The sequence below is a fragment of the Hyla sarda genome, chromosome 1, assembly GCF_029499605.1.
Source record: "Hyla sarda isolate aHylSar1 chromosome 1, aHylSar1.hap1, whole genome shotgun sequence".
NCBI classification, from domain to species: Eukaryota; Metazoa; Chordata; class Amphibia; order Anura; family Hylidae; genus Hyla; species Hyla sarda.
Genome location: NC_079189.1, coordinates 85,463,641 through 85,489,091, shown reverse-complemented (window position 1 = coordinate 85,489,091; position 25,451 = coordinate 85,463,641). Strand labels below are relative to the sequence as shown.

Here is a 25,451-nt window from a genome sequence, read left to right as displayed (position 1 = left end):
TGGCACAGGTAAAGAGTACAGAACATGTAATATCTCCCTGTACTGTAGGGGGCGCTACCAGACACCAGTCAGTGCATGCACTTCAGTAATACAGGTGTTTTACCAGTAAAATGTCCATTCTGATTGGTTGGTTCTTCCGGCCCTTGACACGTTTCACAGATCTGGACTGTCCGTAGCATTGTATGTTGAGTCTGGTTTCAACTTACAATGGTCCAGAAAAGAGCATTGTATGTTGAAACTATTGTATGTTGAGGCCATTGTAAGTTGAGGGATCACTGTATCCCTTTGCATCTAATCTTGTGTAAACCCTATGGGGGACATTTATCATTAATAGTGTACACTACTCTTTTTTTTACCAATCTTTTTCCTTCTAACTTTTTGCTTAGCAGCGTGTAATTTATCATCTGCGTCTACCTTAGATAATGAATTCCCCGCTGCTGTGCATGTTTGTTTGTTTTGTGCAGGGTAGAGAGGTTTTGTACGTGTGCTTTTGGTATGCGTACTTTTGCGGCTAGAAATCGGGGCTAGCGCAGTATTTTGCGACTTATTACAAATGGCGCATATGATAAATAAGGGTGCGGTGCGTGTCTAAATCAGAAAACGGTGTACTGCTACGCAAAACGCTAGGAAACTTCTATTCAAAAAGCCGCATATAAGTCGCTAAATTTACATAACTGCGACATTCAAGCGCCAAAGATAGACGGAAAAAAACGTCTATATTGAATGATAAATGTCCCCCTATATACTTTACCTTTAGTGTCACTTTTGGTTTACAGCAAATTGATTTTCTTGTGGTACAGCAGCTTAGTGAGCACCCATACACTGAGTTGGTAAAGAGACTCCATTTCTTTATTAGAAGTTATGATGCACTTAATGGACATGTTGTTGTTGCATCTCCTCCCATGGCTGTGGATCTAAAGTGTAAGCATGTAGGAAGTCATTTTTATTTTGTTCCATCCTGTGGATCTCCTGATTTAAGGGTACGTTCACACGGGCAGATTACCTGCAGAATTTCTGCAGCAGATAATCTGCTACCATTGAATTCAATGGGTCCAAAGGAAAATCTGCAAAACTGCCTTGACCCTTTGAAGTCAATGGTAGCAAATTCCGCAGGTAATCCGCTTGTGTGAACGTGCCCTAAAGGTGTACTCCGCCCCTAGACATCTTAACCCCTATACAAAGCATATGGGATAAGATGTCTGATCGTAGGGGTTGCGCAGCTGGGATCCCCGCGATCTCTGTGTGGCACCCGGCATTCGTTAAGAACGCTGGGTGTGGGTGGCAGGGGTCGTGACGTCACGGCCACGCCCCTCGTGGCATGACACCCCGCCCTTCAATGCAAGCCTATGGGAGCGGGCATGGCAGCTGCCACGCCCCCTCCCATAGACTTGCATTGTGGGGGCATGGCGTGACATCACGAGGGGGCGTGGTCATGACGTCACAACCCCCACTCCAAGCGTTCAGAACAAAATATTCTGAACACCGGGGCAGCGGAGTACCCCTTTAAGGTTGACCTGCTTCTGTCTTGAGTCAGCAGCCATAGAGCCCAACCAAACTTCAGTATGTTTCTCCCTGCCATGTTGGTTGTACACTGAGATTGCTGCTGATGAATCAATCACCGCATCTCTGTTTATTGTCCCATTGTTGGTCTTTGGGTGCAGAATCCATTGTCCTTTTTGGGTTTTACTGTAGTCTACCACCACTCTGTCTTTTGCATGATCTTTGCACTTGGTATGCTCTTCTTCTGGAAAGTGAACAAATGCTTTACTTCCAAATATTTTTATGTGACGTAGTTCAGGCTCCTTTTTGTTCGATTGCTCGTATGTAGTTTCCTTTATGGCTTTACCTGGTAATCTGTTTTAGCGATAGAAAGCTGTCAGGATTGTTTCTGCTCAATATGATGTCAAATCGCACAGTATCCTGTGCATATTTAATGCGCAGGATTATAAGCTGTGCTCAATCATTTAGTTTTCATAAAAAATTGCAGCATAAAATCTGCAGCTTCAAATCCTGTGCATCAGATATGTACGTATGTGTGAATACACCCTTAGGCATGGGTCACACACAGCGCATCCACAGCATATTTGACATTGCAGATGTGCTACTGGCAGTCATGGAACGACTGCAGAGCAGGCTCCCTGTTGCAACTGGGAAATCCACCACTATGAGCAGATACACAGAGCTACAGGGAGCAGGGAGTTGCAGTTGCTCTGTGACTGCCGACAGCACATCCACAGCATCAAATATGCTGCGGATGCGCTGTGTGGGAACCTACCCTTAAAAAGCAAGCTTCTTCCACTTAAACAGGTTATCTTCTTATGCTAGACCATGTTGTCCAGGTTTATATGGTATGATGGACTGAAACACAGATCCAATCTTTTCAAAGTGTCTTAGTTCTCACCACTTGTGTGTCCAGTTCTATTATCTCCACACAGCAGATGATTTTTTTAATTGAAGATGTGATTTCTAGATTGGTAGTTGTTATGATTGACAGTGCTTGCCTCTAGGCCTTATTGTGAGCTAGCAGATCATTGTCTCCTTCCAATTTTTAGCAGAATGAATTCTTTGGTGTTGACACATCTTTGGCTTCTGAAATCTGAAACCTGTTCAGTACTGTGGTCATTTTAGCTCTCCGGAAAAAAAAAAGAGAACTTGAGAACTTCACCAAGAACTGTCAAAGGCCAAAGTTAGGTAAACTGTATCCACTGTAATGATGGCTTCTCCCAAATATGCTGTTTGCAGATCTCTATCAAACATTTTGTTTGGGTTTATAAATGTAACAGCTGCCAACATGATTGTCAGTGTCATCTCTGCTTCCATGACACACCACACTGTCAGCATAGTGCACCACAGAATGAACATTCAGAAACAAGGACTGCTGTCTGTTTTGGTACTCCCGGCTGTAGTAAGTACTGAGTGGCAATGCAAGAACCAGGCCAGGTGTGAGAGTACCTGCCATGGTGAAAATAGTGAGCAGTGATGCTTATGTTACCGTATTTATTGCAGTAACTTTGTCACACCAGGTGTGAAAGCATCCAACTAGCGAATGTAGGGAGTCAGCAGCGATGCATAAATTACTGTATGCATCGCTGCTTACTTCACAGCTTCCAGCATGTTAGGCTTTAAAGGGGTACTCAGCTGCTTTGTTCCAAACGCAGGAGACAAGAGCTTGTTATGTCATAGCCCCGCCCCCTCATGCTGTCATGTCCCGCCCCCTCAATGCAAGTCTATGGGCCCATAGACTTGCATTGAGGGGGGGGTGCGTGATGTCATGAGGGGGCGGGGCTATGACATCACGAGCTCTCCCGCCAGCGGAGTACCCCTTTAAAGAAGCACAGCCTGCAATTTTACTGTTGTAAAACAGATGTTGTGCCACCAATGGTAGTGCTTACATGTGCTAAATCTGTGAGTGATACAATGACTTTAAAAGAAAAGCTAACTGAGAAGGTGGTATGAGAGGTGCTTTGCATATTCTTTCTTCCCAGAATTCCCAATGGACCATCAATGGCCTATAAATCTTCACATGTCGTATGACATTCTCCTTAAGGAGAAACATTACCTCTTTGGTCCCACAACCAAAGCCCTCTTACCAGCAAGCCAGCACCCTACTCTGTACTAGCGAGAGGCAATAACCCGGAAATATCTGTCTGCAGATTTGGTAGGGTGCGGTAGCCCTTCTGGGTGTCCCTCCTGCCAGTCTAGGGGAGGTGTGTGTGGCCATTAGGTTCCTCACCTCCCTGCTATACCCCGTGGCATCCTGTTTTGGCAGGATGCCAAACCGGTTTTACTGGTTCCTTGGTGACAACCTGGTTAACGCCTAGTTGTCTGCCGGGAACACTTTTGGTCCCTGAGTAGCTTCGGCGAAAGGGGCCATCGTACCTGGAACCTTGCAGGTGCCTTTTGGCCCGGAGGCGAAGGGTTTGATTTGTTGGGGGGCCTCTCTCCTTTCGGAGAAGGGCTTGCGATAGACCGCATCCTCGTGCACTTTTTACATGCACTTGGGTGATTTGAGAGCACGTACCTCGGCTTTCAATAAAAAATAAAAAAATATCTGTCTGCAGATGGGTATTTTTTTTCCTTTTGGGGGATTTCTAGTTCGGCATATGTTCTTAGTCAGTTTCTTAGACTAGTTGGAATGAAATGTTGACTGTAAAAGGAGAGCTACCTGGAAAGGTGCCGTGAGATCTACCACTTGTGTATTCCGTTTCTTTGACATTGTACCTAATGTATTACATATTTTCAACATGATACTCTTCAAGTTTATAAGGAACTTCATCTTTTCTTGAAGCAGATTGGCAAACGTGTTTGAATAATCAAAAAAATAAATGGACATTTGGCAGGTAGCTTAGTAAAGCAAGGGTTTTACACAAGACAAAGTGAGAGGGCTTATGTAGCAGTAATGTGTATCCTGTCCTGTTCTCGGAGGGCTAGTGGTTCTGTTTTTTGGAAAATATTCCTTTGTCATTTTCCCTTTAAACAGCTTGTACATTCCATCATCTAACGGCATTGGCCTATTGTGATACCATTAGCAAGCTGTTCTTTAACTAGATTCTTTATTACTTTTGGGTCTTTATATAATAAAACGTCTGTACCTCATATGTTTCTTTGCATTTTAAGTTGGCATAGTTTCTTAAATTTTTTTTCTTCTTTTATGATGATATAGTTATCATCTTTTAATGTGACTACTTTCTAAGTCTGAGTTTTACCCATTCACAAACTTACCTTAAAGAGTACCTGTCACCAAATAAAACTTTTAATATAGTGTTCCTTGTGTAATTAGCAGACACTTTCCCATTCACTTGCTTTTAAAATTATCAACATAAATTTGTTTAAAATGTAATAGAAATACGGAAACTAGGTGGCGCTGTTCTGTTCCCTGCCACAATTAATACAGGGAGTATGGTCTCCTCTCGTCCTGGCAGGAGACAATACTCAGGAAGTGTTTCTCTGCTGTGAGCTTGATTGACAGCTGCACAGAGCCTCACTGGAAGCTGCATAGAGCCTCACTGAAACATGCACAGAGCTTAAGGTCTTCTATTCATCACAGCACTGCAACAATGTGAGGGCGGAAGTGGTCCCCCAGCAGGCTTCCGTGATATCATGCCTGCTGGGAAACGCCCACTTTCTCCTGCTGGGAGATTGCATTGTTTGAGCAAGAAGAAGAGTATGATACAGAGCTTTTTAAAGCTCTGTAATTTTTTTAAGGGTGGAAGGAGTGTTAGGAGTTGTTAGAGAACATAGCTTGAGTTTATATAGAAAAGTTTATTTGGTGACAGGTACTCTTTAATGGTGTCTTCCAACAATCAACATTTATCACCTTTTTATTGGATAGAAAACAAGCGGCTTTAGAATGACTCTGACTCTGTAAGTGGGTAAAATGTTGCCTGTTAAAGCTTGATGATGAAACAAGCACAAAGTTTTTTTACCACAATCAGCCTTGTTGAAGATTGAAGACAAATGTCTAATCACTGGGTGCCCCACCGATCACTAGAATGGGGTCCAAAGCACCCCGTTCTACCAATTGTAGGTTGTCCCATTCCTTAGAAATGAAATCCACGTTTTAGTGATCAGTGGTATTGAAAGAGCTTTATTGATCATTAAGTCGTCATTACAAGTCATGCAATAAATTACAATCATACAAAGTGTGATGAGTGGTGTCCCATTGGTGGAGCCCATGACATCAAGCTATCATTAATGTTCTGGGAATCAGTGTGATTCTCTCTGCTTTTTTTGGGGAATAGTCCTTTAACATAGGAGTGAGCTTACCATGTGGTTGTGTATCTAGATAACAGTGAAGCAACAGTGAAGTCTTAAATTTCTTCACCAATAGCCCGTTAGAGTCTAAAGTATTTCTTATGCAGTCAGACTGGTGCATATTCCCATTACATAGAACTGTTCGCTGGTATTTTTTCTTTCATGCACTTTCTGCAGCTCTTCCTACAAATTATTTTTCATTCCCTATTTACATTTTTGCATCTGTACTGAGGGAGATAGCACTTTGTGCCTTCTCTATCCGATCCTCTAGTAGTGGATCAGGCCTAGTCACCCGTGCATGTGTCTGCACATCTTTCTTTTTTAGCAGCTTTATAAGCAGGTAACCTTAAAGGGGTACCCCGGGGAAAAACTCTTTTTTTTTTTTTATATCAACATGTGGCAGAAAGTTAAACAGATTTTTTAATTACTTCTATATAATAATCTTAATCCTTCCAGTACTTTTCAGCTGCTGTATGCTTCAGAAGAAGTTCTTTACTTTTTGAATTTCTTTTCTGTCTGACCACAGTGCTCTCTTCTGACACCTCTGTCCATGTCAGGAACTGTCAAGAGCAGCAGCAAATCCCCATAGCAAACTTATTCTACTCTGGACAGTTCCTGACATGGACAGAGGTGTCAGCAGACAGCACTGTGGTCAGACAGAAAAGACATTTGAAAATAAAAGAACTTCCTGTGGCTCATATAGCAGCTAAAAAGTACTGGAAGGATTAAGATTTTTATATAGAAGTAATTTACAAATCTGTTTAACTTTCTGTCACCAGTTGATTTTAAAAAAAAATTTAAAATTCTCCAGAGTACCCCTTTAGTAACAACATGACAACATCCCCGGAGATGGGCACCCACATACACAGTGACGTAGTTGTTGCACTAAACACAGTAATAAGCATTTTTCCAATGCACATTAATTCAGGTCATTTGCATATGAATTGTCACTGTTCTGTGTATTTTAATAAAAATTTTCACATTACCAGACTCTCTTCCCCTAGATTTACCTACAGTTTTGCCAACTCTCTGTAAATTGCTGGACAGTCCACTAAAATAGACTTTTTCAGTGTGATTCTCTCTGCCTTTTTTAAGTTGGAGAAGGCATTATTGTTGTAATTGTAATAATTTATGTACTACTAATAATCTTTATGGGTTTTTATAGTTTGTCCATAAAAATATTGTCTATCTATACTTTTCCAATTTGTCCAAAAGAATAAAAATCAGGTTTAGAACCCTGGGTGTCCATAGGTTCATACCCATTATGCCTTTAGTTAAATCCATCCCTGGTCCTGCCATACATACTGGGTAGCAGAAAATCAATCAGAACCAGATTGTAAGGGATCCAGGTTTTGGGGACTCCAATCATTGACCCATAAGCCAGTCCATATACTAAATACCATTAGTCACTTGTGACTAGTATAATGGTATTTACTGTAAAAAGTTACACATACAACCAGGGGCAGACTGACAACACTTAAGGCCCCAGGACCAAATAAAGCGTGGGCCCCTGTGAGACTCCACCCCTGGCCACACCCCGGCCCCACCCATATTCCACCCTGATCCCTCCTCATGCCCCACCCCTACACACAAAATAAAAAAAATTATATAAATATATATATATATATATATATATGACGCGTTAACATAGGTAAGATAATTTTCCATGACTGATAATACCAGTATACAAGGAGTAGATCTATACCACCACACAATAACTAGATAATACTGTTACTGTAAAACCACTATACACAAATTAACAGTATACAAGGGCCAAATAACAGCGCACCAGGAACTCACTATACATCACACAGTCACTGACTAATGCACCGTACTGTTACTGAATAAAACCACTGTGCACAGACCAGTATTCCTACATACAGGGCCATATAGAGGTATATACCAGCTGTACACAGGATCTGTATACCATATAAGTGATTACAATGGTCCCTCAAGTTACAGTATTAATTGGTCCCTGGACAACCATTGTATGTTGAGACCATAACACTAAGGAAACCTGGTAATTGGTTCTGAAGCCCCAAAATGTCATCCAAAAATAGGAAAAAGGGATAATGAAACAAAAATAAGTAGACAACTAATAGAGATAAAGCAAGTCCTTACATATAAAAGTAAAAACGATCTGCTGGGAGCTGTAAATCACTGTCTATGTAGAGGATAGGATCTTCTTCGGGGTCCTGTACAGTACATGAAATGTCCTAAAAAAGCAAAATGGAGCCGGCCTTACTTGGTGTCCAAAGGAGCAGCTAACCCTGGCACAGTTAAAGAGTAGCACAGAACATGTAATACCTCCCTGTAATGTAGGGGAGCGCTACCAGACAGGAATTCAGTGCATACACTTCAGTATTACAGGTGTTTTACCAGTGAATGTCCATTCTAATTGGTCAGTTCTTCCAGCCATTGACATGTTTCTTGGTCTGGACTGTCTGTAGCATTGAATGTTGAGTGTGGTTTCAAGTTACAATGGTCCAGAAAAGACAATTGTATGTTGAAACTATTTAATGTTGAGGGATCACTGTATATACACAACAATATAGAGGTATATACCAGCTTAACACAGATCTGTATACCATATAGTATACCATATAAGTGATTATATACCGTGCCCATATAGTGGTAGATACCAGCTGTACAGAGGATCTTGTATACCATATAAGTGATTTATATACAGGATCATATAGAGGTATATACCAGTTGTACTATAGCAGGCTTAGAAAAAGCAAACAGAAGCTGAGCACTGCCCTGTACTCACATGTCCAATGTAGCAATAGATCATGCAAGGGTGCTGTGTGACCGCAGTCCAACCTGGATCTCCACCTGGTGCTCGGCGTCCGTAAGCAGAAGGAAGTCTGCAATCAATCCTCAATGTAAAGAAGCATGGACTCAGCAACTCAGGTATAGCTGATCCAAATTAGTAACTTCTTTATTACAAAGACATAGAGGATAGTACGTACAGGTATTGGGATATAGTGGGGAGAGACAAACGGGGGAGCTTATGGAACAGTGGAATCTGACATCCGTTTCGTGCCCAGAATGCACTTCGCCGAACCATCTCCAAGGTGATCCAACGAAGTGCATTATGGGCACGAAACGTCTGTACACTGGATCTGTATACCATATAAGTTATTATAAGTGATGTACAGGTATATACCAGAAGGATCTGTTTACAATATAAGTTATTACAGTTACATCTATGGACCCACAGAAGACATATTTTCTGATCAGCGTTGTCCACTTTCGCAGGTATGCGGCCAGGAGGTCAGGTTGGCGGCTCAGAGGTCAGGTAGGTGGCTATGTGTTCAGGTAGTCAGGTGGGCGGCTATGTGGCCAGGTAGTCAGGTGGGCGGCTATGTGGCCAGGTAGTTAGGTGGGCGGCTATGTGGCCAGGTAGTTAGGTGGGAAGCTATGCGGAAGTCTGGTGTATGGCTAGTCAGCAGCCCTACCCAAAACTCCTGTGGACTAGCTAGTCAGTCCGCCCCTGTTTCGGTCCTTACATCATGGACCTTCCTCAGGCAAGCACACGCACAGGTGAATTTTGGCTTTTGCCTTACATACTAGTTTGCCATCATCCTGACAGAACTGACAGAGTTAGCAGAGTACAGCTGTGATATCTGAGTGCAGCATTCAACTATATCCATCAGCAGGGTCACCGGCATGGCCACAACTTAGTACAAATGCCACTTTCTTCTTGTGACAGATGTGGTAGGAACCCCAAAAACACACATTTTTCACTTATTATGTGTATAGGTGATACGTGTTCCTGTAACTTATACACCATACCATCACAAGTCACAAGCAGTGTCAATTTCTGTTGGTATCTATTGATATTGAGTCTGTCAAGAAAGGGATTGCACGGTGCTAAAGCTCTAGCAAGCTGCATTGACACCTGCTTTGGGCATGTTCATAACACTTTACCCATGTAGTGATGATTACTAGACAATACAGTATATGGAATCTGCATACAGCTCTGATATATACACAGGCATAAAGCTCTAGGTATATTGTGCAATGGTGGAAGGGGGAATGTAGAGACATGGCTGTAGGCCGTAATACTGGCCAGTTAACAGAATTATTAGCTAAACTGGCTGATACAACATAGCAATCTTCCTGATACAAAAAGCTGACTGTTTCCCATGGCAACCAAAATCATTTTGAAATTGCTATCTATATAAATGGAGAAAATGTCACACAGTATATAGAGAAAACATGTGGAATCATCTACCTACAATTTCTTGGATCTACCGTATAATTGCTTTTGGGCATCACATACAACATGAAGATGAGCTGTTTGCACATATACATTGTATCTGGATTTGGCCTTTGTTCAGATCAGTTTTTGAATGCTTTGATTTAAATGACTTTCTTTTTAATATCCATTTGCTACACAAAAGGGTCGGCAACCAGATCATTAATTACAATACAAACTGCAGTCAATGAACATTCAGACAAATCATATCATTCCATAAATACAGATAACAGATGTCTCTTTTGATCATTATTTAAAGCCCAGCCAGATGTTACAGCTATATAAATTAAAGCAGTAGAGATTATGAAGTATAAACTAATAAAGCACAGCTCCTTCTCCGGCAGAATGACGGTGATATAAAGAGGTAGAAGCTCCTGTTTAATTAACATGATAGCGTTCTAATTGAAAAGATCTAATGTACACTTCATACTGCTTCATTCTCCAAAGACTGGCCTCCTTAAGGGTGCGTTTACATGTACAGGATCGTGCGCAGATTTGATGCGCAGGATTTGTAACTGCAGATTAGAAGCTGCGCTCAGTCATTTAGTTTACATTGAAATCTGCAGCAGAAAATCCTGCGCATCAAATCTATACCCTCATTTTTGCACCGTATCCGGTTTTGTGGCCAGACTGAAAACCGCAGCATACCACGGTTTTCAGTCTGGCCAGAAAACCGGAGACAGGGCAAAAATTAGCCAACTTGAGTCACTATGTGACTCCAGTCGGCTCGTTCAAATGAATGAGATGGGCGTGGGGTCTGGCTGGGATACGGGAGCGCCCGATTTTCCCACTCCCTAGCCGGGTCTGGTTCCTGTATGGACAAAACTAAGTGTGCTTGGAGCCTTACCCTGCACGGTAAATGCTGTAAAAAAAAAAAAAATATATATATATATATATATATATATATATATAAATAAATTTTTTTAAAAGCTACAATTGCTGTATTTCGTTAATCTGCCTTCCAAACAACGTAAACGAAAGCAATCAAAATGTACCAAAATGGTACTGATAGAAACTACAAGTTTGATATAAACCAAGCCTTTAGATTTATTTCTTTTTTTAATCCAATAAATAGAAGTAAGGGGATGGCGACTCACCCAATCTTCTTAGTATCTTCTTTTATTATCAACGATACTTACTGTTAGGATCCGGATATTGTGAGGATACTGGTGGTGGATCCTCTGTGTCAGTGGGGTGATGACGTGGGCCGTACCAGGGGAACGGAGTCTAAGGGGTTACTGGTTTTCACCAGAGCCCGCCGCAAAGCGGGATGGACTTGCAGCGGCAGGTAACCCCCAGGTCGTTCCACCCGATAGCGACTCAACCCCGACTGACTGCCGAGATAGGCACGGTACAAGGGATTAGGCAAGAGCAAGGTTGGACGTAGCAGAAGGTCAGGGCAGGCAGCAAGGATCGTAGTCAGGGGCAACGGCAGAGGGTCTGGAACACTGGCTTGGGACATACAAGGAACGCTTTCACTGGCACAAGGGCAACAAGATCCGGCAAGAAAGGGAAGGGGAAGGGAGGTTTTATAAAGAGGGCACAGGTGTGAGCACTGATTGAGCCAGGCACAGTGGCACACTGGCTCTTTAAATCGCAGAGAGCCGGCGCGCGCGCCCTAGGGAGCTGGGCCGCGCGTGCCGGGACTGAGCCGACGGGGGCAGGACAGATGAGGTGACTGGGATGCGAGCCGCTAGCGGGCGCGTCCCGCTACGCGGGTCGCATCCCCGCCGGTGACATTAATGCAGCGCTCCCGGTCAGCGGGTCTGACCGGGGCGCTGCGAGAAGGTGAACGCCGCGAGCGCTCCGGGGAGGTGCGGGGACCCGGAGCGCTCGGCGTAACACATTTCAGGGGGGAGACAAAAGAAAAACACAGATTTTCTCTTAATTGCTTGAAGTGCAGCAATGTGGGTTTTTAATTGAGCTGAAGTAGTGAAACCTAAAAAGAAAACACAATATAAATTTGGTATGGTTGTACTTATTCTAACCCTGAGACTAAAGTTATAATTTTATTTATATATATATATATATATATATATATATATATATATATATTCTTTGTAAATAGATTTCTATTACTTGACCAGAGAGGGGTGCATCCATAGGAAACCTTAGTTCATCTTCCTTATCAATCTGTTGATCTGGTCCTCCCTGTGTCCTGCATTACCACCATAGACAACATGTATAGTTTTCTTCTTCATACCATCCCTGGGGAAGGACAGCTTGAAGGGCCAGAGGAAGTTGTTTGCCAACTGTGTTGATCTCATGGATCAGATCTTTGACACAGTTGATGCCACGTTTGCCAAGATGATTCTCAATAAGAGAGTTATCAGTCAGGGGGATACGCTGTTTCTTGATCTTCAGGAAACCTTGCTTGGAGATCAACTCTTTAACTGATTTGAGGTTGGGATAACCCCAGGCAATGTAGGGCTCTATCAACCTGAGCATATTAATAGAAGTCTTGTTGAGTTTCACAAAGGTGCGATTAAAAATCTGACGCAGGCAAAGGAGTTGCAACACCTTACGCACCTTTGGGCTGACACCATTGATACCGCAAATTCTAATGACAAAAGCCAATTTGGGCTCGGCGGGGACTTAGTAATTTACTTTCTGTACATCTGCCTGGTGGCTCCCCGCCCTCTTGTAGATGATCTTTCTTTTTTTTCCTTCGGGCCTTGGCAGACACAAACGCCTTTCGCCTCTTGAGGAGGCTTTCTGGGACGGATGGCAGCTTTTTCTCCTGTTTTCCTTCTGTCTCCATCATGCTCACCACCAGAAAAGAGTTATAATGAGTTATAAAAAAAAAAAAAAAAACTGCTTGGCTAGATGACTAGAGAATGTAGGGATCATATATGCCACTTATTATAGAATCTGACCTCCTGCTGGTTCTTTCTGTACCGATAGGTCTATTCTCAACTTTATAAGTTATAAGTTTTTAAAAGTGCATACAGTTCCTTCAGTTTTTATTAAAAAAAAACCATACGTTTTTGAAAATTTTGTCCATTTTTAATGGGAGGGCTCTTGGGTGGGGACTTTAGGATTCAAATGCGCATGTGCAAAGTAAAAACGTATACGTTTTTCCCGTATGGAACCGTGTGCGTTTCCCATGTTAAAAAAAACGTATGCGGTCAACCACGGTTTTGACTCCGGTTTAAAAACCGCACTGCAACCGCATACGTTTTTTTTTTAACATGGACGTCAATGGGAAACGCACATGTATGCGGTTCCATACGGGAAAAACGTATACGTTTTTACTGTGCACATGCGCATTTGAATCCTAAAGTCCCCACCCAAGACCCCTCCCATTAAAAATGGACAAAATTTTCAAAAACGTATGGTTTTTTTTTCTATAGAACTGACGGAACTGTATGCACTTTTAAAAACAGTATACTGTTTAAAAACGCATACGGTTTACTTTTTTCCATACTGTTCCATACGTTTTTTTGCCATACTGTTTTCTTTAGAAAAATGGATTGAAAACAGTATGGCAAAAACGTAGTGTGAACCCAGCCTAACAGAGAATCCATATTCCCTGTTCTAGAGGCTTACTAGAAAAGTGCTTAAAAAAAGAGAGAGAAAAAAAAAAAGATGGTTCAAACATCTTTTAGGTCCCTCCGAGCAGAGCTTCTCAGACATTTTACAAACAAGAATATGGTGACACCTGAATATGACCAAAGTAAACAGCCATGGATAAAGAGTGACATGTTGTATTGACAGTGTGATGATGAAAATAGCTAAGACGCTCCATAACAGTGCCATCCCCAGAAGAAGCTCCATTACCCCATGCCTTCAGTCTTCAAACATATTGCAGTACATGTACCATCTTGTTAGATACTGATTATTGTTCCCTGAAGGCTGGATTCAATCAAATTTAATTCCGAATAATATAGTATGTGTAGTATTCTTGTCTGATTCTTCTCTTGTAGTCACTTTGACCGACTTGTCCTTGTTGGTTCACATTAATTCTTCATTGTATAAACACAACAGTTCCCTTAACATTTTCGTAAAATTTGTAAAGATCTTTAGAATCAGCAGGAAACTGGGAGCTTGCTGTGTATATTATGTAAATTTCTAAATAGTTACTTAAAATGGCACATTTTTCTTGGAAGATGACCTGTCAGCTTTCAGGCAGAGAGGCAATCAATAAGTAACGTCAGCGTACAACGCATGATGACTTTTCTTGTTCAGTATGAGCATTGTAGCCATGGTTTCATTGAATCAAAGAAAAATTCTGTGTAAATGAATCTTTTCATCATAGAGACATAGAAGGGGTCAGTGAGTCCAGATCATAGAGACATAGAAAGGGGTCATGAGCTCAGATCATAGAGACATAGAAGGGGTCAGTGAGCTCAGATCATAGAGACATAAAAGGGGGGAGCTCAGATCATAGAGACATAGAAGGGGTCATGAGCTCACATCATAGAGACATAGAAGGGTCGGTGAGCTCAGATCATAAAGACATAGAAGGGGTCGGTGAGCTCAGATCATAGAGACATAGAAGGGGTCGGTGAGCTCAGATAATAGAGACATAGAAGGGGTCGGTGAGCTCAGATCATAGAGACATAGAAGGGTCAGTGAGCTCAGATCATAGAGACATAGAAGGGGTCGGTGAGCTCAGGTCATAGAGACATAGAAAGGGTCAGTGAGCTCAGATCATAGAGACATAGAAGGGGTCGGTGAGCTCAGGTCATAGACATAGAAGGGGTCGTGAGCTCAGGTCATAGACATAGAAGGGGTCGGTGAGCTCAGATCATAGAGACATAGAAAGGGTCGGTGAGCTCAGATCATAGAGACATAGAAGGGGTCGGTGAGCTCAGATCATAGAGACATAGAAGGGGTCGGTGAGCTCAGGTCATAGACATAGAGGGGTCGGTGAGCTCAGATCATAGAGACATAGAAAGGGTCGGTGAGCTCAGATCATAGAGACATAGAAAGGGTCGGTGAGCTCAGATCATAGAGACATAGAAAGGGTCGGTGAGCTCAGATCATAGAGACATAGAAGGGGTCGGTGAGCTCAGATCATAGAGACATAGAAGGGGTCGGTGAGCTCAGGTCATAGACATAGAAGGGGTCGGTGAGCTCAGATCATAGAGACATAGAAAGGGTCGGTGAGCTCAGATCATAGAGACATAGAAGGGGTCGGTGAGCTCAGATCATAGAGACATAGAAGGGGTCGGTGAGCTCAGGTCATAGACATAGAAGGGGTCGGTGAGCTCAGGTCATAGACATAGAAAGGGTCAGTGAGCTCAGATCATAGAGACATAGAAAGGGTCGGTGAGCTCAGGTCATAGACATAGAAAGGGTCGGTGAGCTCAGATCATAGAGACATAGAAGGGGTCGGTGAGCTCAGATCATAGAGACATAGAAGGGGTCAGTGAGCTCAGATGTCCACTGGTTACCAAAGTTGAGGCTTGATGATTCTCTATCTCTTGATCTCTTGGTATCAATTGAATGCTCTAAAACTCAGTGGTGTTTTATCGTGGGCACTTTGGTTTGAAAGTTAATGCAAACTGAACATAAGAAATGTAGAAGAGAAGTCAGCGAGGATATAATGCAAAGAAAGTCCTGTTTATTTATATAAAAGTCCGGAGACACAGAGTGAACAAAGTAACGCGTTTCAGGCGATGCTGCCCTCAGTCATACATCGTACAAAATGAGTTTCCTCAGTTAAATAGGGAAAGTAGCTCAAGGAAGATGGGATACACCTGTCCCGAAATACTTAACCCTTAACATGTAAAAGTCCAGAAAGGACACATGGATCAATAGAATAAAAAGATCTTATTGAATACTGCTGTAACTTCATAAGTGAAACAGATATAAGTACACATATGTATAAGCATATACAGCAGTAACAAATATGACAAGTTGAATAGACAATATATACAGAATATATCTCATGAAACATACGGGCACTGAGATGCCGAAGACATCGGAATACACAAAATAATATATTAGTGATAATAAAGTAAAGTATCCTGTCTTCTGTTCAATCCAGTGGGGACCCGTGTTTCCAATGTGATAATCCCAAAAATCTCACGTGCAAGGACCCTTTGGCGAAAATCTCCACCTCTGTGTGGAAGAGTTAACTCTTTCTATGCCTTGTACCGTCAAGGATGCTGTACTTCCTGCATGTAACTGTGCACAGTGTATGGTAACTGCCGAAGTATTACAAATATAAGAGAAGGGAACATCTGAAAGGTGGTTGCAAATTCTTGTTTTGAGAGGGGTAGTGGTACATCCCACATATTGTAACTTGCATTGAGTGCATGAGATCAAATATATTACATGAGGTATTGTAATTTATGTATTGTTTGATATTGTATGTTTTACCTGTTGAAAAGGAAGTAAATGTATTGGCAGGTTTAATAACTGAGACACGGTGACCGCATCTGTATGTGCCGACATGTTTCAGCCAGGTACAGTGGTCCCTCAACATACGATGGTAATCCGTTCCAAATGGACCATCGCTTGTTGAAACCATCGTATGTTGAGGGATCCGTGCAATGTAAAGTATAGGACATTGATCTACAACCTGCGGACTTCCAGATGTTGCAAAACTACAACACCCAGCATGCCCGGACAGCCAACGGCTGTCCGGGCATGCTGGGAGTTGTAGTTTTGCAACATCTGGAGGTCCGCAGGTTGAAGACCACTGGTATAGGAAGTTGTACTCATCCTGTCCCCGCCGCTCCGGACCGTCACCACTCGTCACCACTGCCCTGGATGTCGCCTTCCATCGCTGTCGCCGCGTCCTCGGGGTGTCCCTGACGCTCCGGCAAGGCCTCTGCTTCCCCGGCACCCGCGCTCTCCATCGCCGCCATCACGTCGTTACGCACGCCGCTCCTATTGGATGACGGGACGGCGTGCGCAGCGACGTGATGACGATGATGGAGAGCACCGACGATGGAGGGGATCCCGAAGAGGATGTGCCGGAGCCCCGAGGACAGGTAAGTGATCGTCAGCGGACCACACGGGGCACCGTAAACGGCTATCTGGTGGAAGCTGAAGCAGTCTGCGCTGCCGGATAGCCGTTTATGCGATGGCCCCGACATACAAAAGCATCGTATGTTGATGCTGCCTTCAACATGTCTGGGCCATGGTAGGTCGGGGGGTCACTGTATGTTCCTGTCTACCGGTACTAGAGAAAAGACTGGGTGACAGTTGTCCTAGGGTTGGGGCTCTTTTGGCTACACATCAGTATCCCCCAGATAATGTATAAGAGTATAAGCAGGATCAGTGGTGATTAGAGGCATAAATTTATGTAATATTTTGCAGATTTCACCAAACTGACTGCTGTATTGAGTAGAAAACATAACCGGTCTGGAGGATACTGATGTAGACAAACGACTATGGTGATTGAATTTGGCCTCCATAGCTGCCCCGGTGATCTGAAGGAAATACATATTATCAAACATAACTGAACTTGAAGATAACATCCCCACCAATGTTATTGTATGACTATACAATGATGTCTATATCACATGTTCCTCCTAAACAGTAAATCTAGGTTCAGGCAGTACAAACTCAAAAATGATATTTGTTTTGATGGGCGCACGTTGGGTTGGCCATTTCCGTTCATACTAATTCAGATGGTACAGGGAATGGGAAAGCATTTCCAAAGTCGGATATCGCTTAAGATTTTTTAGTAGTATATTATTATACGTCTCAAGACCCTAGTACACCGCCAGCAATTATTCACATGGGGATAGCAACAGTTTGGGTGGGTTGGGGCAGGTCACTTTAGGAGGAACATTAAGTACAGGCAATGGGACAGTCCCCCAAAAGCCAGGATATTGTTAAACCTTTTTTTTCACCTATCATATATTTCAGAACCCAGATTCACTGCCAGCAATTATCATAGACCTCAATATTTCAGGTGTGTAATATCCTTTATCAGGCAGTGGATGGTTCAAATGACAACATACCTCAAAACTGGGAAGGAATAAACCTGAAGTTGTTCATTACACTGTGTGCAGTGGCACTAAGCAGGTTCAGTTTCATACCTACCTATTTCTAAGTCTTCTTAAAGGGGTACTCCGCCCCTAGCATCTTATCTCCTATTCAAAGGATAGGGGATAAGATGTCAGATCGCTGGGGTCCCGCTGCTGGGGACCCCCGGGATCTCCGCTGCAGCACCCCGCTATTATTACTGCACAGAGCAAACTCTCTCTGTGCATAATGATGGGCAATACAGGGGCCGGAGCATCGTGACTTCACGGCTCCACCCCCTCGTGACGTCACGGCCCGCCCCCTCAATACAAGTCTACGGGAGGGGGCGTGGCAGCCATTACGCCCCCCCCCCCCTCCATAGACTTGCATTAAGGGGGCGGGCTGTGATCTCATAAGGGGGTGGAGCCATGAAGTCACGATGTTCCTGCCCCTGTATCGCCGGTCATTATGCATAGAGCGAGTTTGCTCTGTGCAGTAATGATAGCGGGGTGCTGCAGCGGAGATCCCGGGGGTCCCCAGCAGCGGGACCCCGGCAATCTCCCATCTAATCCCCTATCCTTTGAATAGGGGATTAGATGCTAGGGGCGGAGTACCCTTTTAACATTTGGACCATCCAACACCTAATGAAGGGTATAACACACCCAAAACATTGCTGTCTGTTAATGTATGAATAATCACTAGTGATGTACTATGGTTCTGATATATATATATATATATATATATATACAACCAAAGAATGTTGGCCAGCACTAGATATATATACAGTCATGGCCGTAAATATTGGCACCCCTGAAATTTTTCTAGACAAATAAGATTGTTTCAAGCATGTGATGCTTCTTTAAACTCACCTGGGGCAAAAATCTGGTGTGGGCAATATAAAAATTACACCTGAAAGCAGATAAAAAGGAGACGAGTTCACTTAGTCTTCGCATTGTGTGTCTGTGTGTGCAACACTAAGCATGGACAACAGAAAGAGGAGAAGAGAACTGTCTGAGGACTTGTAATCTTGAGATTGTTGATATTTTTCCACAATTTTGGTTCTCAAGTCCATCTCCAGAGATTTAGATTTGCCTTTGTCCACAGTGCGCAACATTATCAAGAAGTTTGCAACCCATGGCACTGTAGCTAATCTCCCTGGGCGACAGAAGAGAAAAATTTATGAAAGGCGTCAACACAGGATAATCTGGATGGTGGATAAGCAGCCCCAAACAAGTTCCTAAGATATTCAAGTTGTCCTGCAGGCTCAGGGAGCATCAGTGTTAGTGCGAACTATCCGTCGATATTTAAATGAATGAAACACTATGGCAGGAGACCCAGGAGGACCCCAGTGCTGACACAGAGACATAAAAAAGCAAGACTACATTTTGCCAAAATGAACTTGAGTAAGACAAAATCCTTCTGGGACAACATCTTGTGGACAGATGAGACCAAGATAGAGCTTTTTGGTAAAGCACATCATTCTACTGTTTATCAAAAACGCAATGAGGCCTACAAAGAAAAGAACACAGTGCCTACAGTGAAATATAGTGGAGGTTCAATGATGTTTTGGGGTTGCTTTGCTGCCTCTGGCACTGGGTGCCTTGACTGTGTGCAAGGCATCATGAAATCTGAGGATTACCAATGGATTTTGGGTCGTACTATACAGCCCAGTGTCAGAAAGCTGGGTTTGCGTCCAAGATCTTTGGTCTTCCAGCAGGACAGTGACCCAAAACATACGTCAAAAAGCACCCTAGAAATGGATGGCAACAAAGCGCTGGAGAGTTCTGAAGTGGCCAGCAATGAGTCCAGATCTAAATACCATTGAACACCTGTGGAGAGATCTTAAAATTGCTGTTGGGAAAAGGCGACCTTCCAATAAGAGAGACCTGGAGCAGTTTGCAAAGGAAGAGTGGTCCAACATTAAGGCTGAGAGGTGTAAGAAGCTTATTGATGGTTATAGGAAGCGACTGATTTCAGTTATTTTTTCCAAAGGGTGTGCAACCAAATATTAAGTTAAGGGTGCCAATAATTTTGTCCAGCCTATTTTGGGAGTTTGGTGTGACATTATGTCCAATTAGCTTTTTTTCCTCCCTTTTTTGGTTTAGTTCCAATACACACAAAGGGAATAAACATGTGTATAGCAAAACATGTGTTACTGCAATCCTTTTCTGTGAGAAATACTTCATTTTCTAGAAAAATTTCAGGGGTGCCAACATTTACGGCCATGACTATATATATATATATATATATATATATATTCTTTTTTTTTTTTTATATATATATATATATATATATATATATATAGATATATATATATATATATATAGGATAGGGGATAAGATGTCTAATCGGGGGGTCCCCGCCTCTGAGGCCCCTCTGTGATCTCCCGCAGCACCCTGTGTTCTAAACAAAAGCCAGGTTCCAGCAGCACTGGTCGTGACATCACATCACACCCTGGTCGTGACTTGTTCAGGTGTACTCACATTAATAACTCACATGAATAGTTTTTCTGGTTAAGGCTGGGTTCACATCACGTTTTTGCCATACGGTTTTCAATCCATTTTTCTAAAGGAAACCGTATGCCAAAAAAAAACGATGAACCAGTATGGGAAAAAGTAAACCATATGCGTTTTTAAACTGGAGACAAAAACGTGGTCAACCACTGTAACTGCAACCGCATATGTTTTTTTTTACATGGACGTCGATGGGAAACCCACATGTATACAGTTCCATACAGGAAACCGTATACATTTTTTACTTTGCACATGCGCATTTGCATCCTAAAGTTCCCACCCAACACCCCTCCCATTAAAAATGGACAAAGTGATCAAAAACGGACGGAACTGTATGCACTTTTAAAAACAATATACAGTTTTAAAACGCATACGGTTTACTTTTTCCCATACTGTTCCATCCGGTTTTTTTGCCATACGGTTTTCTTGAGAAAAACGGATTGAAAACAGTATGGCAAAAAACGTGATGTGAACCCAGCCTAAGGCCCCGGTTTTAACTGAAGAAAAAATAATGCTGCCACTACACTTCACTGTGGGTATGGTGTTCTTTGGGTAATGTGCAGTGTTGTTTTTGCACCAAAGATACCTTTTGGAATTATAGCAAAGTTCATCCTTCGTCTCATCAGACCATAACACATTTTCCCTCATGCTTTTGGAGGACTTGAGGTTTGTTTTTGCAATCTTCAGCCTGGCTTAGATGTTGTTTTTCTTTGGGGTAGGATGGCAAGATGGAAGCCTTTTCTTACAAAGCCAATTCATGTGAAGAATACAGGAGATTGTTGTCACATGTAGCACACAGCCAGTACTTGCCAGAAATTGCTGCAGTTCCTTTGATGTTGCAGTAGGTCTCCTGACCAGTTTTCATCTTGTCTTTTCATCAATTTTGAAGGGAAGCCCAGTTCTAGTTAATGTCTCTGTTGTACCATATTTTCTCCCCTTGATGATGACTGTCTTTACTGTGTTACATGGCATATCTGATGCTTTAGAATTTTCAAGTACTCCTTCTGACTGATATGTTTCAACAATGAGATTTCTCTGGTGTTTTGGAAGCTCTCTGTGGAATACTTTGCTCTGAGATGCAACTAAGGAAATGTCAGGAAAATCCTACTAGAACAACTAAACTTTATTTGTGATTTATCAAAGTCTATTTATAGGGCTTATCCAGGAATAGATAAACGGAACTAATTGCTTCCAAAACAGGACCACACTTGTCCTCTGGTTGGGTGTGAAATTACAGCTTGGCTCCATTCATTTCTATCGGACTAATACCACACACGGCCTGAGGACAGGGTGGTGCTGTTTTTGTAAGAAATGTTTTTCTGATCCTGAATAACCCCTTTAAATGATAGAATGTATATAACAACTTCTGTTTAACATGAGTTTGAATGTGATTGGCTATTCTGAACCCTGCCATATCCCAAGTTTCCACTTGGCTTCTTTTCTGGCAGTTTTTTGATATCTGCCACTGCAGTTTTTGAACCAAAGTCAGAAGTGGATCCATTTGGGAAGAGAAGTGTAAGTCCTTCCTTTATATGTCCTATTCCTTTTGAATACAATTCTGGCTTTGGCTCAAAAACTGCAGTGGCAGATATCCAAAAACTGCCAGAAAAAAAACCAAGTGGAAACTTAGCCTTATAGTGTATTTTTTGTTCTTTCCCTCTCAAAGATTTTAGTTTGTTTTGCAATTGAAAGTTCACGGTATAGGTCACATTAAAGGTGGAAAAATTTCAGACATGATTTACCTTTGTCTCAAAGACCAGGTTCACACATGGGGAATTTAACAATATTGTCCATCTTTACCCTGTCTGTTGTTTTGTGCATGGCTCTATGATTTTGGAGCATGGTCTGTGTTAAATTTAGCACCTGTTGTATGTGCATCAAAAGGTGTCTTAAAGTTTTTACGATTCTACCTTACCTTGTAAAAATGAAAAGTGAATTTTACAATTGTTTCCAGTGCAAACAATAATAAATGTGTTGCCCATTTAGTCTGTCAAAATTCTGGTGAATGTAGTGCCAAAATTCAGACACAATATGTATAAGTGGTGGCCATTGCATTTTAGTCACTATTTTAAGCCAAACCCGTGAAGGGGTCCAAAACACAGAAGTTTTTCTGTGTTGGTTTTCAGCTAAAAAATACTGACCAAATACTAGGTGTTACCCTGCCAAAAAACTGTCACATACACATAAACCATTACACAAGTGCTTGATTTCTAACATTTGTCTACTTTTTACTCTTTCAGAATTTATTAGGATGCATTGCACTTCAAACCCAGACTGGTGGATGCCATCCGAGGAGCAGATCAACAAGGTGTTCAGCGACGCAGTAGGACATGCTCGCCAAGGACGCGCTGTAGGAACGTTCTTCCATAACGGAAACTCCTATTATGATGTTATGGACCACCAGGGGTGTCAAGAGGAGATATTTAACAGAATCTCCCATGATGGATCTGCAGATTGATGAAGAATGAGGACTAAGACGAAATGGAAAAAGAAAAAAATGTGAAAAAGTTAGCCACAAAATGAAATCTTAGTGTAAAAGTTCAAGTTAATGTGTCTTCAATGTTTTGTTGCTGTGCAAGGTGCCGGGGACACTTAGGGCCCTACCAGCAATGCCAGTCTGCCACTAAACCAGTCCAAAGTATACTACAAGTCTGTACAGTGTGTGTGAGTGTGCGTGTAAGAATTTCGTCATCTTGGTAAATCTTCAGGGACTTCCTGTGGACTGTACTATGTGACTGTTACTCACTCTTTTCTCCAAATAGAACACAACACAGATTAAACAAGGCTTTTGGAGACTGAATATCACTGGACAGGAACGTGTTGGTGTGTTCTGTAGAATTAGCTTTAATAGAATTTGCATTTTCACAATTGGGTTAAATTATGCAAAAATTCGACTTGTTCATCCTATGTTCATAAAATGTCGCCACTACTCCGACACGGAAGATTTTGGTGCCTTTTTGTGTGTGGATTATTTCTGTCTCTGATAATATTTATGTGTCTTTGTGCTTATGTTGCGTATATTTTATTCCTTCGGCTGCAAAGGCAAAACAGATGAGAGTAGTTTATTCTTTCAGAACAATCACATCATCATCATAATCTCAGGTTTCTTTGTTATACGGCTTATCATGCAGAGTAATGTGCTCAGTGAATCACAAGTCATATCTTTTTTGATTACTCAAGTGTTCTTCGCATTGTCTTTCATTTGGTAACAGTAACGCTCCTTTTCGTCAGTCAGTGTTTTTCTTTCCACTTCTCTATTGTGATACATAAATAAGCAACAATATACAGGTACTCAGCATGCATGTCTTCTTAACCCCTTTAGGAGCCTGTGTTGTACTTTTTTTTTTAGAATTTTTCCCCCCATTAATATAGCTATATAAGGCGCTTTTTTTTCTGTAGGTTGAGATGTACTGTTAATGGTACCATTATGAGGTACATGTAACGTAATAACTGTGGTGGAAATGGACAAAAACCAACAATAACACAATTGATTTGCTGGCTTGTTTTTTTTATGGGATATCTTCTTTTTAATAGAACCATTTTGGGATACATATTATTTATTAACTTTTACTATTTTTTGGGGATGGGGGACTGGAAATTGAAAGACAAAAGTTTGCGGCTATAAGAATAAAACCAAAACGTTACATATTTTATTTTGGTTATTACAAGTGCAGCAATACCATACTTTTTATGCAATTTTTTTTTTGTTTAATAAACCTTTTTTTAAACATTTTTCTGTGCCAACAGGTTACTGTACAGTGCAGGCTTCTGAAGACAATGCTTTGGTACACTCAGTACATGAGCATTATACAAAGCATTATAACGTGAGTAGTAAAACGACAAGGGGCAATTTCTTAGGCTGTACCTGTGACATAAAACCATGGCAAGCCGAAGAGGCCCCTGGCTGCCATGGCTACCCATTACTAAATATTTATTTACTGCCGCCAGAAACTTTGCGTCCCCTTACACTGCTCAAGGACATCACCTCTTTACAAACTCCCACTGTGTGCCTTCATATAGCCATAGGCCCCATCTGTCTCTATGCCCCCATATAGTTGTAAGACCCCTCTGTCTCTGTGCTCCTACATAGTTGTAGGCCCCCTTTGTCTTTGTGCCCTCATATAATTGTAGGCCCACATATATAGCTGTAGTCCCTCTCTGTCTCTGTGCCCCCATATAGTTGTGGGCCCCCACTGTCACTGTGCCCCCATTGTAGGTTTCATCTGTCACTATGCTCAGCAGCCACTAGTTATTTAAAGTAGCTGTGACCAAACAACCAATCTTTCGGGACACAGGCTTGTCACAGCTATACAGTGATCTCAAATCCTGGCTGCAAGCAAATTTGTTAACTGAGCCAGGGCCACCCTGGGGTACTGCCTGTATCCCCTGATGGTGGCCCTGATTGCAGCAAGTAAGGGGATAAACAACTGAGATCAGAGACAGGGATGTTGCCTGGTCTGACGATTCTTGATTCCAGCTGTGACATTCAGATGGCAAGGTCAGTATTTGGCGTAAACAACATAAAGCATGGATACATTCTACACCTTTGGGATGTGGTGGAACAGGATTTTCACATCATGGACGTGAAGCTCACAGATCTTCAGTAACTGTGTGATGCCATCATGTCCATATGAACCAAAATCTTTAAGAAATGTTTCCAGCCACTCATAGAAAGTATGCCATGAAGAATGAAGACAAAATAGAGTTAAATCCCATACTAGCAAGGTGAAGCTAAAAAAGGGGCCAGTGAAGGGGGAGGGGGGGGGGTGTTACGGTTGTATGTACAGCTTGTGCTGCCCTAAGCACTTGGAAAACACCTTGGGGGGAGGGTTATCAAAACCTGTCAAGTAAAAAAGTTGCTGAGCTGCCCTTAGCAACCAATCAGATCGCTACTTTAATTTTTATAGAGGCCTTTCCAAAAATGAAAAAAATTGGTTGCTATGGGCAACTCTGCTCCTGCACAGCACCCCAGCAGTCCCTAGGAAGGGGGT

At 42.2% G+C, this 25,451-nt stretch overlaps 1 protein-coding gene and 1 pseudogene across 1 annotated transcript in view; one reads left to right on the top strand and one right to left on the bottom strand.

Moving 5' to 3' along the window:
- Positions 1-25,163, top strand: part of BEND4 (BEN domain containing 4) — a 139,036-nt gene extending 113,873 nt beyond the window's left edge. Inside the window, 1 exon segment of the mRNA XM_056557173.1 lies at positions 22,701-25,163. Within this exon segment, the coding sequence (XP_056413148.1) occupies positions 22,701-22,918 (218 nt within the window). The 3' untranslated portion in view covers positions 22,919-25,163.
- On the bottom strand, positions 12,130-12,779 carry LOC130356119 (60S ribosomal protein L7-like; annotated as a pseudogene).
- Positions 25,164-25,451: the final 288 nt, after the last annotated feature.